The sequence below is a fragment of the Bos javanicus genome, chromosome 4 (genome assembly GCF_032452875.1).
Source record: "Bos javanicus breed banteng chromosome 4, ARS-OSU_banteng_1.0, whole genome shotgun sequence".
In the NCBI taxonomy this organism is placed as follows: Eukaryota; Metazoa; Chordata; class Mammalia; order Artiodactyla; family Bovidae; genus Bos; species Bos javanicus.
The window spans coordinates 23516169-23533998 of NC_083871.1; the positions used below are offsets into that span (position 1 = coordinate 23516169).

Sequence of the window (17830 nt, forward strand, 5' to 3'; positions counted from 1 at the left end):
GTAGCTCTCTTGTATTTTCATAGTCATTATCTCGTTCTATCAGGTGAGTTAAAAGCTTAACTTAGTAATTTCTATGTATCTGTTTATGCAAGTTCTAAGTAGAATTTATCTTATATTTTGAATTGTGTAATTTAATTATCACTCAACCAATGAGTTTTGAGTATACAATAAGGTGTTACCATGAAAAATTACTTACATCCTTTGGAAAGGTACATAAAACAAGATACGTGTGTGTGTGTGTGTGTGGGTGGGTGGGTATGTGTGGGTGGGTGTAGGAAGATCAGTCAAGTTGGCCTGGACGCAATGTCTATAAAAGATTTGAGAATTAGTAATAAAAAGTGAGAGGTTTTTACACTGAAATTGATTTGTAGATGTCTGTGAGTTTTTCTTATACTTTTAAACAATTGAAAGTATTTTCTTAATAAACAGATATCTTTTCACAAAATAAGGTATGCTTTTGTTATACTTTGAAACAATTGATAATTGAAACTTATTGTGGGCAATAAGGCTATGATGTATGCAAGAAAGGGTCTATGCCACTTCTAAATAATAGATGTATCCACAAAGAAAAGCTCTTGCTCCCAAGTGAAAAGTTTAGCCAATAAATATACATTTACATATATGCACACACAAAACCAATATAGCTTCATATATATATATATATATATATATATATATTCAGTATAGGAAGACTTTTTAAAACTTCATAGCAGAAAACAATGACAAATAAAAAAAATCATGTTTTGGAAACAGCAATTTTGGTCTATTAATTTTATTTATAGTGTACAAATCACATGACTAAATATGGGAGAGCTTTTGAGATTAACAAGTCTAAAGAAAAAATTTTTTAATTTGCAGTTAATTATCTAATGAGCTATGATAGGGCAAAAATAAACTCAATTATCTTAACCATAAAGTTAATTCTCTGACATTAAAAAAATTAGCCTAAATAATAAACTTTTCTAATACCTATGTTACCTGAGTGTAATTTAACATGTCTACTTTAGAATAATTATAATAATAATGGTATCAGCTGACTTAAAGAATACCAAAATAGTTTAATATCTCTCAGAGTAGAAACATTATATATGAATCATAGCTACTAGTATATTTTAGGTATGTCTGTAGTTATAAAAGGAAATTTTTAAAAATGTAATGAGGCAGTCTACACTGATTAGAAAATACTTTAGAGCAGAAGAGAGAGAGATTATTACTATTTGTGCAATTATCTATCTTGTAAGTGGTGTTGGAGAAGACTATTGAAAGTCCCTTGGACTGCAAGGAGACCCAACCAGTCCATCCTAAAGGAGATCAGTCCTGAATATTCATTGGAAGGACTGATGTTGAAGCTGAAACTCCAATACTTTGGCCACCTGATGCAAAGAGCTGACTCATTTGAAAAGACCCTGATGCTGGGAAAGATTGAGGGCAGGAGGAGAAGGGGATGAGAGAGGATGAGATGGCTAGATGGCATCACCAACTCAATGGACATGAGTTTGGGTGGACTCTGGGAGTTGGTGATGGACAGGGAGGCCTTGTTTGCTGTGGTCCGTGGGGTCGCAAAGAGTCGGACACGACTAAGCGACTGAACTGAACTGAACTGAAAATAAATCAGACTCATATAGTATTTAGATATCATGAGTAATATATTCTAAGCAAGCAGATTCAAATTATAATTTTAAGTGAAAAAATACCATCTGAGCATATGCTTTAGAGATAATAGCAACTGAATGGGGTATCATCAGAGAAAAATGTAGAGGCTTTACTTCATTAATTTGAAGGTAAAGTTAACACTTTACTGAAAATAAATGCTGTGGCAATGCTTACATTTATTTTCAAAATCAAAGTCATTTATTTAATGACTTATGGTATTCCTATGACTTCCTATGCAATGTTTTATGCTAAGTGATTAATGTAGATGTACACTCTTAAAAGTCATAGGCACTTCAATGTGAACAAGAGTTTCTCGATTTACCATCACTGCAAGCTACATTTTAAGGGCTTACACTAGTGAACTGTTTGGGTTTTCTGCAAAGTTTAAATGTGACAAATAGGAATAACGCTATTCTTACACACGGGTCAAAACTCTGCAAAGTCACTGTTATTTTATCCTGCTTATTCTGTGCCACATAACTTCTTGTTTCCCTAATGCCTGTCACGAGGGTAGATGGTACAGGCTTCAAGTCTACCCCAACATGAAAATATTAATACAAAGATCCCAATTCCAAATATAAGAATATGAGACAAAATAAAACATACAAATTAACATTAGTATGTCACTCTCACAGCCCAAAATGGTCTTTATAACAATACGGATGGATAATGACCTATAATTATAAGTGTGAAAACCTTTTTTGCTTACGCACCTCAGGGGCTGAAACTCCTGAAGTGGGCAGAGTCTGCTGAAAAAGAGAAGTTCATATTAAAACTGAAAAAAAGTCATACTGAAAGCAAATACCAATGAAAATTATATCACTACACACCTATGAAATAATTGAGTACATTACAAGTGCATTTCTTTGTCATAATTTTTCTTCTTACTTTCTTTAATAAGCAAAGATCTCTTCATGAAATAAAGATCATTCTAAAGCAGAAGAGATCATGTTATAGAGTTACTCATTCAAAATACAATTTCATATGTTTAAAGTAGACTAACATTTGGTCAATTTCACAGACCTCTCTATAATAACAGTGATATATTACACTCATATTTTGGAATGGGACCTCATCTCCAAGTTCCATTATCATTCATAAACCATTCTTACTAACTTTTTCACTTGCCCATTTACCAGCCCACTATTTCACTTTCCAGTCCAACTCTCAATCCTATCTCAAAAACACTCATCTTCTTTTTGATGTAGATAAAGCTTATGGAGTTGAATTAACGTGATATTCTGGAAATAAAAAGTACATATTCCATTAATAGCAGTAAGAATTCAAAATATAATGAAATAAGTAGAAAAATTTTACTTGAGAATAATTATTAAAAGATTAAGTTAAATACACTGAAACCAGTCTTTGTGACAGTATATCTTCAATTACCCACTACCTGTTCTTTTCTGAGTCACATGGGGAATGTTTTTTGTTTGTTTGTTTGTTTTGTTTTATTTTTTCTGGCAAGAAACAGAGATTCATTTACCAAATTCCAAAAAGCTGTGGCCTATGGGACTTTATACCATAAAACAAAAATCTGGATGAACAGGTGATAAATTACACTCATCATACTAGATAAATATTTTCTTTGGTTCAAGCAGGAGTAGGAAAGGTTGATAGGAAGCTAGTTCTTAGACACTGTATCTCTAGAAAGAAGAGAACACTCAGAATATTTGAGTTTCCTCTCCTGTACCAAGCCATGTGAGGATAACTCCCAAAATGAGAACAAAAGAGCTGAGAGTTCAGATACTAGTTTATTCCCTTACCCAGTTGAACACCAGAAAGGAAGTAAAACCCAGAAGAATAAATAGCTACATGAGAGGTTCGTGGCTATTGGATCCTTCTAGAAGGATCCAACACATCCAAGAGCAGAACAAAACAAGTGTAAGACAGCCCTAGAGGAAATTAGTGTTCAGGAATAAAACTTTTTGCCATTTTATACTGTGAAGGAGGAGAGTGAAAAAGCTGGCATAAATTCAACATTTAAAAAAAATAAGATCATGGGGCATCATTTCATGGCAAATAGAAGGGGAAAAGTTGGAAGCAGTGACAGATTTTCTCTTCTTGGGCTCCAAAATCACTGTGGACACTGACGGCATCCATGAAATTAGAAGATGCTTGCTTCTTGGAAGGAAGGCCATGACAAACCTACACAGTGTATTAAAAAGCAAAGACCACTTTGCCAACAAATGTCCATACGGTCAAAGCTATGGTCTTTCCAGTAGTCATGTATGGAGGGAAGAGTTGGACCATAAAGAAGGTTGAGCACCAAAGAATGGATGCTTTCAAATTGTGGTGCTGGAGACGACTTTTGAGAGTCCCTTGGAAAGCAAGGCAATCAAATCAGTCAATCCCAAAAGCAATCAACCCTGAATATTCACTGGAAAGACTGATGCTGAAGCTGAAGCTCCAGTGATTTGGACACCTAATCTGGAGAGCCGACTCACTGGAAAAGACCCTGATTCTGGGAAAGATTGAAGGCAAAAGGAGACGAGGACTTTTTTGGATAGCATCACCAATTCAATGGACATGAACTTGGGAGAACTCCAGGAGGGACAGGGAGGCCTGTTGTGCTGCAGTCCATGGGTTGCAAACAGTTGGACATGACTTAGCGACTGAACAACAATGACAACAACAATACAACACTGGAATATATTTCCAGACTGTAAGTATAAATTACTATAGCAACAGATTTTCATCAAAAAAAGTTATGGGGTCTGGGAAGATGAACTTGGGACAACTATCCCATTAACAGGAGAAGCCTCTGGGGGCCACCGATGCTGTTTCTCAGATGTATTGACAACAGGTTTGATAGAACTTCCATTGAAAGCTTCTGGTGTTGGTAATACGCTTGACTTCTGAGTCCAAGTCACTCAATAAAACAACCCAGGGCAATTGGAGGTAGGGAAATTGTGTGTGTTAGCTTCTGTTTGGGCCAGTTCAGAGCATTTTGTCAGCCCTCTACCTTTCTTACTTCTTGGTTGAAGTTTAGATCTAAATAAACATTTAAAGACACAGATGTAGCTCTTCTATCTTTATTACAATATACAAATGTGTGATCTCCTTAAATCCAGATTAAGTGGCTTATCCTATTCTATGGCATTGACCTGAGAGAGTCTCCAGAGACTCTCAATAAATCAAATAAAGATGCTCAACCAGCAGTCACTACACATGGACATCACCAGATGGTCAATACCAAAATCAGACTGATGATATTCTTTGCAGCCAAGATGGACAAGCAAAAACTGGACTGGGAGCTGACTGTGGCTCAGATCATGAACTCCTTATTGCAAAATTCAGACTTAAATTGAAGAAGTTAGGGAAAACCACTAGGCCATTCAGTTATGACCTAAATCAAATCCTTACTATTAAATAGTGGAAGTGACAAACAGATTCACGGGATTAGATGTGATAGACAGAGTGCCTGAAGAAGTATGAATGGAGGTTTGTAACACTGCAAAGGAAGTAGTAATCAAAACCATCCTCAAGAAAAATAAATGCAAAAGGCAAAATGTTGTCTGAGGAGGCCTTGCAAATAGCTGAGTAAAGAAGAGAAGTGAAAGGCAAATGAGAAAAGGAAAGATACACCCATATGAATGCGGAGTTCCAAAGAATAGCAAGGAGAGGTAAGAAAGTGTTCCTAAGTGAACAATGCAAAGAAATAGAGAAAAAAATAGAATGGGAAAGACTAGAGATCTCTCCTCCAAGTCAGGCTTCAGCAATATGTGAACCATGAACTTCCTGATGTTCAAGCTGGTTTTAGAAAAGGCCGAGGAACCAGAGATCAAATTGCCAATATCTGCTGGATCATCGAAAAAGCAAGAGAGTTCCAGAAAAAGCATCTATTTCTGCTTTATTGACTATGCCAAAGCCTCTGACTGTGTGGATCACAATAAACTGTGGAAAATTCTGAAAGAGATGGGAATACCAGACCACCTGATCTGCCTCTTGAGAAATTTGTATGCAGGTCAGGAAGCAACAGTTAGAACTGGACATGGAACAACAGACTGGTTTCAAATAGGAAAAGGAGTACGTCAAGGCTGTATATTGTCACCCTGTTTATTTAACTTATATGCAGAGTACATCATGAGAAACGCTGGACTGGAAGAAACACAAGCTGGAATCAAGATTGCTGGGAGAAATATCAATAACCTCAGATATGCAGATGACACCACCCTTATGGCAGAAAGTGAAGAGGAACTCAAAAGCCTTTTGATGAAAGTGAAAGTGGAGAGTGAAAAAGTTGGCTTATAGCTCAACATTCAGAAAACGAAGATCATGGCATCTGGTCCCCATCAGTTCATGGGAAATAGATGGGAAAACAGTGGAAACAGTGTTAGACTTTATTTTTTGGGCTCCAAAATCACTGCAGATGGTGACTGCAGCCATGAAATTAAAAGACGCTTACTCCTTGGAAGGAAAGTTATGACCAACCTAGATAGCATATTCAAAAGCAGAGATATTACTTTGCCAACAAAGGTTTGTCTAGTCAAGGCTATGGTTTTTCCTGTTTTCTTGTATGGATGTGAGAGTTGGACTGTGAAGAAGGCTGAGCGCTGAAGAATTGATGCTTTTGAACTGTGGTATTGGAGAAGACTCTTGAGAATCCCTTGGTCTGCAAGGAGATCCAGCCAGTCCATTCTGAAGGAGATCAGCCCTGGGATTTCTTTGGAAGGACTGATGCTAAAGCTGAAACTCCAGTACTTTGGCCACCTCATGCGAAGAGTTGACTCATTGGAAAAGACTCTGATGCTGGGAGGGATTGGGGGCAGGAGGAGAAGGGGACGACAGAGGATGAGATGGCTGGATGGCATCACTGACTCGATGGACATGAGTCTGGGTGAATTCTGGGAGTTGGTGATGGACAGGGAGGCCTGGCGTGCTGTGATTCATGGGGTCGCAAAAGTCAGACACGACTGAGCGACTGAACTGAACTGAGAGATCTCTTCAAGAAAATTAGGGATACCAAGAGAACACTTCATGCAAAGATGGTCACAATAATGGACAGAAACAGTATGGGCCTAACAGAAGCGATTAAGAAGAGGTGGCAAGTTACACAGAAGAAATGTACAAAAAAGATCTTAATGACCCAGATAACAACAATTGTGTGATCACTCACCTAGAGCCAGAAATCCTACAGTGTGATGTCAATCGGGCCTTAGGAAGCATCACTATGAACAAAGCTAGTGGAGGTGATGGAATTCCAGCTGAACTATTTCAAATCCTAAAAGATGATGCTGTTAAAGTGCAGCACTCAATATGCCAGCAAGTATGGAAGACTCAGCAGTGGCCACAGGATTAGAAAAGTTGTTTTCATCCCAATCCCAAAGGACAATACCAAAGAATATTCAAACTACTGCATAACTGTACTCATTTCACATGCTAGCAAAGTAATGCTCAAAATCCTTAAGCTAGGCTTCAACAGTATGTGAACTGAGAACTTCCAGATGTACAATGTAGATTTAGAAAAGGCAGAAGAACCAGAGATCCAATTGCCAACATCCATTGGATCATAAAAACGGCTAGAGAATTCCAGAAAAAATGTCTACTTCTGCTTCATTGACCATGTTAAAGTCTCTGACTGTGTAGACTACAAGAAACTGTGGAAAATTCTTCAAGAGATGGTAATACCAGACCATCATACCTGCCTCCTCAGAAACCTCTATGCAGGTCAAAATCAAAAGTTAGAACCAGACATGGAACAACAGACTGGTTCCAAATTGGGAAAGGAGTACATCAAGGCTGTATACTGTCATCCTGCTTATTTAACGTATATGCAGAGTACATCATGTGAAATGCCAGGCAGCATGAAGCACAAGCTGGAAACAAGAGCAGGGAGTATATCAGATATGCAGATGACACCACCCTTACAGCAGAAAGCAAAGAGGAATTAAAGAGGTTCTTCATGAAGGTGAAATAGGTGAGTGAAAAAAAGCTGGCCTAAAACTCAACATTCATAAAACAAAGATCATGGCATCTGGTCCCATCACTTTATGGCAAATAGATGGGGAGACAATGGAAACTGTGACAGACTTTTATTTTCTTGGGATCCAGAATCACTGTGGACGGTGACTGCAGCCATGAAATTAAAAAATTCGTGCTCCTTGGAAGAAAAGCAATGACAAACCTAGGCAGGGTATTACAAAGCTCAGACATTACTTTGCCTGCAAAGATCCATATAGTCACAGCTATGGCTTTTCCAGTAATCATGTATTGATGTGAGAGCTGGACAGGAAAAAAGACTGAGCACTGAAGAACTGATGCCTTCAAACTGTGGTGCTGGAGAAGACTCTTGAGAGTCCCTTGGAAAGCAAGGCAATCAAACCAGTCAATCCCAAAAGAAATCAACCCTGAATATTCATTGGAAGGACTGATGCTGAAGCTGAAGCTCCAATACTTTGGCCACCTGACGAGAAGAACTGACTCATTGGAAAAGATCCTGATGCTTGAAAAGCCTGAATGCAGGAGGATGAGATGGTTGGATGGCATCACCAACTCAAAGGACATGAGTTTCAGCAAACTCTGGGAGATGGTGAAGGACAGGGAAGCCTGGCATGCTGCAGTCCATGGGATCACAAAGAGTCAGACATGACTGAGAGATTGAATAACACCAAGGGCATGAATCTCATATGCCTTCTATTCCAAGTGAAAAAACTATAGTTATCAAGTGGTTCAGAATAATAGCCAAGTGCAGTGCAAGAACTTCAAATAGCTCCTGTCCACCCCAGCACTACCAACAAAGAGATAAAACAATCTACAAAAGTCATTTTTAGATAATTATCAGCATAGAAATATAGAAAGAATTATTACTGATTTTATGGAATAGCTAATATTTTCATAATAAATTATAAATGTTGCTCTTATCTTAGAACTTACCTGCTGAAATATTTAGATAAGGTGTCATACTAGTTGCAACTTACTTTCAAAAGGCCCAGCTTAATAAATTATATATTAGTGTGTGTATTTTTATAAAATATATACACATGCATACATATAGCCATATATACATATATAAGAATGATTGAAAATTCAATTATTATTTTATGTATTACATATATATATCATAAGAATTACTGATAATTCATACAAGCTTGGGGATATATACTGGATTCATATGTATTGTGTTTGAGAATACTTGTAATAAAATTTGTGGGAAAAATTGATCTCTCTTTTTACCTTCTAACCACATCCTCTAATTCCTAAAAGAGTGCAAAAATCTATAGTGAAATAAAATACATGTATGTGTGTGTGTGTGTGTGTATATATATATATATATATACACATTCTCCATGAAAACATGGCAATTCTAAAAGTTTAGGTGGAGACAGCATGATGTGCATAGGAGGCAGTAATGAACACTATTTTCATGGAGACTCAAGAGTCCTCTTTTCAAAATTAAAAAAAATAGGTATTCATCCAGGAGAAAGAAGCTGGGAGAAAGAAGCAAAGAGACACACAGAGAGACCATTTGAAAATAAAAAATAAAAGGACGTACTTCAAAAACTTTTTTCAGATGAGGCAGAAGCTTATACAAAAGCTATTAGTCTTTTCCAAATCTATTCATTTTAAAAGTGAAAAGAAAGAAAGTGAAAGTCTCTCAGTTGTGTCCAACTCTTTGCGACCTCAAGGACTATACAGTCAATGGAATTCTCCAGGCCAGAATAATGGAGTGGGTAGCTGTTGTCTTCTCCAGGGGATCTTCCCCATCCATGGATCCAACCCAGGGCCCCCACACTGCATGCAGATTCTTTACCAACTGAGCCATCAGGAAAGCCTAAGAATACTGGAGTGGGTAGCCTATCCCTTCTCCAGAGGATCTTCTAGACCCAGGAACTGAACTGAGGTCTCCTGCATTGCAGGCAGATTCTTTACCAGATCGCTTTTGGAGGGGGTGTTGCGAGGGGAGGAGGGGCACAGCACAGGCTTCTCTGGTGGCTCAGCTGGTAAAGAATCTGCCTGCCATGCGGGAGACCTGGGTTGGATCCCTGGGTTGGGAAAATCCCCTGGAGAAGGGAACGGCTACCCACTGCAGTGTTCTGGCCTGGAGAATTCTCTAAGCCACTATTCATTTTGAGGGAGTGTCAAATGGTGAAAAAAAGAGCTCTGAGATTGTACTCACAGGGATTTGGAATGCAAAAGTCTATAGGGACCAAGAAGATAATATAAATGGGCCCAGTGCCACAAAAGGCAAAGACTGTGCCAAGTTGAATAATAAAAACCCCATTTTAAGGTATCCCCCATGAAAACACTATGGGATGAAATGGAAGCCTGGCTGCCATTTTGCTACCACTTTCGTAGAGAATCTGTTAGTTACAGATACTCATGTTTGTAAGCTTCATCTTTCTCAAGAGTAGGGGGGATGTGAGTTATCTACAGAGGGCGAGTAAAGTTGGCAGAGAGGTAGTAGAGAGGAAGAAATTAAGGAAATAGTACAGATTTTGTCACTATTTCCCAGAAAATGGGAAAGCAGCTGATAAATAACAGGATCAAGAGAAATTAAGAGCTCAGTGGGAACTAGAAGTAATAAATACATAAGAGAGAAAGCAACCAGCTCTGAGAATTTCACCATCAATGCTCAGCCATCTGACAGCAACACTAGAAATTCACTCCAAGAATAAAAGTGATGGAAACAACATATACATGAGCTCATTTTCAATCAAGATATGTAGGCAAAGAGTATACATTAAATTAACTTGCTTATCAGTAGCCTAATCTTGAGTTACAATAAGAAAACATGGCATCTGGGAAAAATAAAAAGAAGCAACTTGACAGAAAACAAAGTCAGAAGTTGCATACTTCTTTTTTTTTTTTTCATTTCTGTATACAATTTTTAAATATCAAGGGTGAGCAGAGTAAATGTTTCAGTTTTTTTGAAATTATCATGAATGTGTAACTCTATAAGTAATGTATTTTTAATCAGAATTAATACAAGAGCTGTGTATTGTTTTATTTAAGCAAATGTGAGGTGTGACTACAGAGGAATGTGATTGATTTTTTTTAATCAGTACCATTTTAATATTAAACAGAATACAAAGAACAGATAATTAGTTTAAAAGATACATTTGCCTTCAGGGCACTTATTAAGTTTAACTTAATATTAAGAGTTTTTAAAAATCCTATTATTCTTAAGTATTGAGATATCTCTTGTCTTCATATTTTCTAACATGTAATCATTTTAAATTGACAATTTAATTCAAATTGTCATAAGACAAAGAAAAAAACCTTTGGTGGAGAGATTAGAAGTTTGACAATGTTTAAAATACAATCATAGTATAGTGCTAACATTAAAAGGGTCATAGTTATTTCAAGAGAATGCCAAATTAACAGAATTATATCATTAAATGTATTTACTGATTAACAATGTCTAATTAGTTATAAATCATTATTAATTATATTAACACCTTATACCGATATAAGAATATTCATACATTTTTGAAAATGCTTATGGTATCATTTAATCCTCCCAGTAAAACAAGATATCCCATTTTCCAGATTGGAAAATAGAATCAAAAAGTTTAGATGACTAGCCAAGAAATAAAGTTAGTGACAGAATTCAAACCTATTGCTTCTCTCTGCAGGCGTCATTTATTAAAACAAAAGCAGACTTAACAAAAACTTTTTTCCAAAGCTTTTGTTCTTTAGCCACGTCTCTATTTTTCAAGTGATTTTGAAACAAAATTAGTTTAAATGTTGACAAACACAGCCAAACAGAAACCACAATGTTTCCCTGTTCTGACTGAGAGAACAGGCTTGGATAGCAGCATGGATTAGTTTAACACAAAAACTTTCAGTGCCATGATAAACCTAAAGTGGCCAAATAAAACTAGCTTAAAAAGCTCGTTTCCCTTATATATAATGGATATTTCTGGCATTAAAAAAGGAAAGCAGTTTTGGGTAAAGAAAAATGGTATTTGTAAAATGATGCACTGCTTATCCCTAAGAGGGTAAATGATTCCTTCCTCACACGTGATATATATATATATATCCATCCCGAGGACATCTCTAGGTATAGAAACCAAATATGTTTCTAGGAATTTTATGTTTTACATTGAAGTGTCATAATTTTTTTAACCTTTATGATTTTGCACATTCTTAAGTACGTACACTCACAAATCTGAACACAACACAAATTTTTAAAGGAAATGGATCAAAAATGATTTGTATACTTCTGTTGTTTATTAACATCTTTAACCAAAGGTTATTTCAATGTATGGCAAGTGTATCAGAAGAAACATGAATTGTTTCTCTTTTCCCCTGGCCCTTGACATATCTGATTAATATGTGAGAAGGAGGGATGGATTAGCAGGTGCAAACTATTATATATATATAGAACAGATAAACAATAAGATCCTGTTGTATCCTATAATAAATGATAATGGAAAAGTATATGAAAAAGAATATGTATATTCATCATATATAATGAACATATATATGACTGAATATATATGCTGCTGCTGCTAAGTCACTTCAGTTGTGTCCAACTATTCGTGACCCCATGGACTGCAGCCCACCAGCCTCCTCCGTCCATGGGATTTTCCAGGCAAGAGTACTGGCGTGGGGTGCCATCGCCTTTTCCACTGAATATATATATTCATTACAAATAATGAATATGTATATACATGATTGAATATATATATATATATATATATATATATATATATATATATCTGAATCACCTTGTTATATACCACAAACTGAAATACCATTGTAAACTGACTATACTTCAATATTTTTTTTTTTAAGAAAATACACATACTGTAATCTTATCCAGTGTTCTTAGTCTAACCACTTCTCACTGGAGCAAAATTTTGAAGCTTGCACCAACATAACTTTAAAGATTAACATATTTTTCACTGAGATGATTTCACTCTTCTTATAATCACTCACAAAGGTGTTCTATTCTTATTTTGGTTGATGTGATTGTTTCTGTGTATTTGCAGACTATGTTCAGGAGATACTGAAGATAAGGGCTCCCTCCTAAACAGCTCACTCAATATTCGTATCTGTGTCCAGAAAGAAAGCACACTGAACCATCTGGGAATGCATACACCTGGTAAAATGGACAACTGGAAACAAAAGTGGTGCCAAATGTTTTCAATATAAATATTAAAAATATGTTTAATGCTGATATCAAAATCATTTCAAACATCACTATCTATATATAAAGACAATCAACAAGAATAATGTTATTGTCTTGCCTCCCTGATTACCTAATGAAATAAAGCCACTAGAAATATTATCCTATTTGGTTAGGCCTCATAAAATTATCAGAAGCCAGTACAGTGAAGGGAGTGTTTTTGATTTCTTTCTGGCTGTGATTCACAATAAATATAACTTCACAAAGATGGCTACACTGCTCGCCTACTCTCCGATCTATTATTCTCTTTTCATTTCTACTCCCCTCTACTTTACTTCAGTACTTTTCTTCAGCATTTTTCTTCTCATGCCTTTTTTGAAGGTCTAGATGCCCCAAATTTACTTCATACCTCACCAGTTTTGGAGGATGGTAGCATAAACATAAAAGATAAGTTTACAACATGGGATTCAGGGTAAGGCAGGTATTGCTTCTAACACTTGCATGTTGTGTGAACTTAGTATATTCCTTCTCCTCTCTAAGCTTCACTTTCCTCAGATGTAGAGGGGATATCATCATTATATCACCTTCAGAATTAAAAGGATGTCTGGCAAATAAGTTCCCAATTAACGTTAACTGCTTTATGAACCGTAGAACCCAAACATTTCCACTGCCTGCTCAGGGCTCAGCAAGAAAGGACTGACTGTATTTTCCTCAGCAGAAAACACTTTTGTTGCTAATAAGGAGATGGGACCAGGCAGATTTATCTTTTAATGAAAATGTCTATGTGAGGATTATTAGAAGAGAGAAAGAAAGAAAGGGGGTGGGGGTGAGGAGAAGTGATCAAAGCAGAAAGCAATGAACAAAAAGGAGATGATAAGCGAAGAGTTTTAGAAGACAAGAGGGTTGGGAGAATCTAGCCTCCTCAATCTTGGAGACTGTCTCTTCCAAAATCTGAGCAAAGGAAACAATGAAATTGAGTAAAGAAAGGATGAGAACCAATATTTAGACCATGTCCTTAGACTTTTGCTTGAAATATTACAAAATTCTAAGTATCAGATTTAAACCGCCAAAATGCATTCCAAAATGAAATATATATGACTTATTAGTTATTTTTTCAGAGTATTCTTTACAACTCTTACTTTATAAATAGATAATTAAAAGTTACCTATTTATGGGCATGTATATATAATTATCCTTTGAAAGTGGGGGGCAAGAGTCTGAATGAAATATGTTGGTTTGAAATAATAAAGCACCCTAATACAGTAGACTAATATCTACTGAATTTACATCCATAAAATGAGTAATTCTTCGGGCTATGCCTATTTTTTCTCTCAACAAATATATGAACCTGTTCTAGAAATGTACCATTCATTGCATCTTTAGTGACTTGCTTTCTAAAATACAGAAAAATCTCTCAAGGTAATGAAATAATATTGATAATAATATTTAGAATTAAAGCATTAGGCTGCTAAGTTTTCCTTTTCATCAATCTTGGAAAAGACCTTGAATTAAGAAATGAATAAGTTATAATGAAATTTCCTTTCATCCTTTGCTCCTCTAAATATCCACTGATCTCACACCAAAGCATCTTCTAACCAGGTTAAAGTCCAATTCTGTATTCACATTTGGCTTAGATTCAGTTGAGCTAGAATTTTACACTGCCTGCCAGTCAACCTTATCATGAACTTTCATTATGTGCATGTAATTAATTGGGTCCAATGAACAATATCAGTACTGAGTTATAGACTCTTTTCCCCCGACCATATAATTAGAATATAATTACCCACAGGATATCAGAATGATGCAAAACCTTTCCTCTAAATGCGCCCTCATTAGGAAACAAGTCTCAATGTACATTTATTCAATCAGTGTGAATTAATTAAAATGTTACTGAAATAAAAGAGGGCAGCGATAAAAAGTATCTGATATCTATTAAGAGACTATTACTTGAGCTCTGCATGCACTTTATATTTAATCCCATTTAGCTCATGTAGGAACTTTGCTGTGATGTTACATACATCCAGCATGTTAGGAAATCTGAGTAAATGAGTCATGTGTGCCATTATTTCTGAAAAGAGCATAATACAAAATGCATATACACATCTTAAAGAATCTGGATAAAATGCCAGAGGCCCATTATTCCCTGATGAATCCATAAATTTGTTATCATCACATGGAACATATTGGGAGGAAAAAAAATTATTTTTAACTTGAGTATTCAGGCAATTAGGTGTTCATCTCATACCTTTTTATTTAAGTCTCATCTATTTATTCTAATCTGGCTTAGGAGATAATGGTTGGAAAAGCACTATTTTCTTTTAATAGAGAAGATATCCTCAATTACTCATGCTAGATCAAGTTCCTTCAAATGTATATTTCCTTTAAGCAGAAGATTCCTGTGTACCTAAGGATATATTCCTTGTAAGAGTACATATAATATCACATCACATATTCTGATTATACAAAATATGGAAAAAATAGCAAATGCATAAAGAAGCCATAGGACATAAGATGCATATCCCACAAGAAGCTGCGGATTCACATAAAGTCATTCTTTCTAAAAGCTATTTATCTTAGTTAAATACCTGGCATAATGTCATATACAATAAAATTTTACTGAATAAATTAAAAGATAAATAACCATCACACAAAGGAATACTCAGGATTGTTCGAGAGCAATATCATAAACAGCAGCAAAAAATTTTAAAGCTATGTAGCATCTCTGTATATTTAAGATAAACAGAAAATGTTAAACCTTCTATGCTACATAATTCCTCAGACATTTTTAGCTTTAGAAGTAGGTTTAATAAAAGTTTATCCTGGTAATCAAAATTCAGTATTCATACTTACAAATAAAATTTGTAATGAAATTTGTAATGGAAATTCTGAATGAGCTCTAAGATAAACTAACCCATCTACAAATTGCTCTTTTTCATACATGCTTTAGAATTAAACTCCAACCAATCTGTCAATATTGATAATTACAGCTTACTTTTTACAAGATATTTTAACTTCATAAATTATATATTGGTAAATGTTCTGAATGCATGTTATATTTTCAAAATGATATAATGCTTCATTCAGATATTAGATTGGCCTCAGGAAAATCCAAAACTGAAAGAAATAATGGACTCATTCTTGCTAAGCAAGGAGATTATCGCATACTAGTTTGCTTTATTTTGAATATAAAAGTTTCTTTAGAACTTCAGTTAACAGATATGCAACAATGGTTGCTTACTGAAAATGCTGCGATTTGAGTAGCATTAACTGAAATAGCACAGGTACTAATAGTAATCACCACAAAAAGAACAAAAAAAAATCTAATATAATATGAATAATTTAAAAATTGCATCTTGTAGTATACATGAATTTTGAGAATTAAGAAAATATTTATAATATTTCACATGAACTACTGTGCTACTTAAGCTATATTCTTAAAATCCAATTTTAAATATATTAATATCCAGGGGAAAACATCCTAATTCTCCCAGAATTTTTAACTGTTTGCTTAAACTCTCTACCTGCAATACCGCTTTAAACATTAGGCATTTTACAGTACCATCTATTGGATACTTTATATAACTACAACAACATAACAATCACAAGTTTTTCAAAGTATAGTAATAATTATAAAATACCTCAAATGCCACTCCAGAAATACCATGCTAATTTGACATTCACTAATATTATCATGACACACTTCAAACTCAGTTTTATTAGCTTATAACAATAAAATTCAATTATCATTGGTTAACTACAATTTTTTAAAATATAAGCTTCATTATTGCATATTGATTTGTATTTAATATTTCTATCGTTGTGTGATATATTTTATTCCTGACTCAGGAAAGAGAGTGACGACTGTTTGGAATAAAAGAGCTGACTGTTATTCGTTAACTCAGTAAATATTCGTTGAGCACCTACTATATGTCAAATTGAATTAGGTGCTAGACATAAAGAGATACACCATTCCTGGTATATTGGCTTTGAGGCCTCTCAAAGGAAATTTAAAATGTGACATTGAGTATTCAGATCTAAAGGGTATAAGGGAGAACAGATATATTCAAATGCGGTAGTTGTGCTCATGAAATTGGATGAGGTAATTTATAGACAGCATAATGACATGAGAATATAACTTAAAATGGGCATCTACACATATTTAAGAATAGAAAGAGGACTAGGAATTTAGCGATGTGGATGTGTGGCTAGAGAAGCAGAAGCTAGTAGAAATGCCATACTTGAGTTTGACAGAATATGACAACAGAGCATTTCAAATACTGTCAAATACTGTCGAGGATTCAAAACACACCCTCCTTGGAAAGGGTGTCTCGTAGATGCTGCTAGCAGCCCAAAGCAGATCCACCTGAACAGGGCATCGATCCCCAACTGCTCTGAGTATTGACTGCTGAGAACTCCCAGCTATCCCATTTTCTGCAGAATTATCCTTTGCTCATTGGAGCAGGCTCTCCAGGGAGCACCTCCTATTCTGCAGGAGGCCACAGCTAATAAATGACTGATACAGGTTACAAAGGGGCTTCTCAGGTGGCACTGGTGGTAAAGAACCTGCCTGCCAGTGCAGGTAGACATAAGAGATATGAACTCAATTCCTGGGTTGGGAAGATCCCCTAGAGGAGGAAACGGCAACCCACTCCAGTATTCTTGCCTGGAAAATCCCATGGGCAGAGGAGCCTGGTGGGCTACAGTCCACAGGGTCACAAAGAATCAGACACGACTAAAGCCACTTAGCACGCACACATGGGTTACAGAGTGCCACCCCCTTGTTTTAAGAAAAATCCTATGATATGATTTTGTCCGAGAACCTTCAAGATTTAGGCCAAGGTTTAAACTCTCTCTGTGACCACCTCCTTGCTCAAAGCCTGCCTCTTTCTTCTTCTGCTTTCTCCTCCCTTAAAGATTATTTTTGCTGAGTCATTCAGTCATTTCCAACTCTTTGTGACCTCATGGACTGTCGCCTCCCTGGCTCCTCTGTCCATGGGATTTTTCAGGGAAGGATAATAGGGTGGGTTGCCAGTTCCTTCTACAAAAGATTATTTTTAATAAAGAAATATTCCTCTCTATCACACACAACTAAACCGAGTT

The 17830-nt window shown here is 35.8% G+C and overlaps 1 protein-coding gene across 7 annotated transcripts in view; it reads right to left on the bottom strand.

Moving 5' to 3' along the window:
- Nucleotides 1-17830, bottom strand: part of DGKB (diacylglycerol kinase beta) — an 869212-nt gene that overhangs the window by 549042 nt on the left and 302340 nt on the right. For 3 of the 7 annotated variants that reach the window (XM_061413599.1, XM_061413598.1, XM_061413601.1), the window contains one exon: nucleotides 2367-2402. The exons of 2 other annotated variants lie outside the window; for them this stretch is intronic. In XM_061413599.1, the coding sequence (XP_061269583.1) occupies nucleotides 2367-2402 (36 nt within the window). The remainder of the gene's footprint in view (nucleotides 1-2366; nucleotides 2403-17830) is intronic. 2 more of the 7 variants (XM_061413600.1, XM_061413602.1) reach the window with 1 other exon arrangement.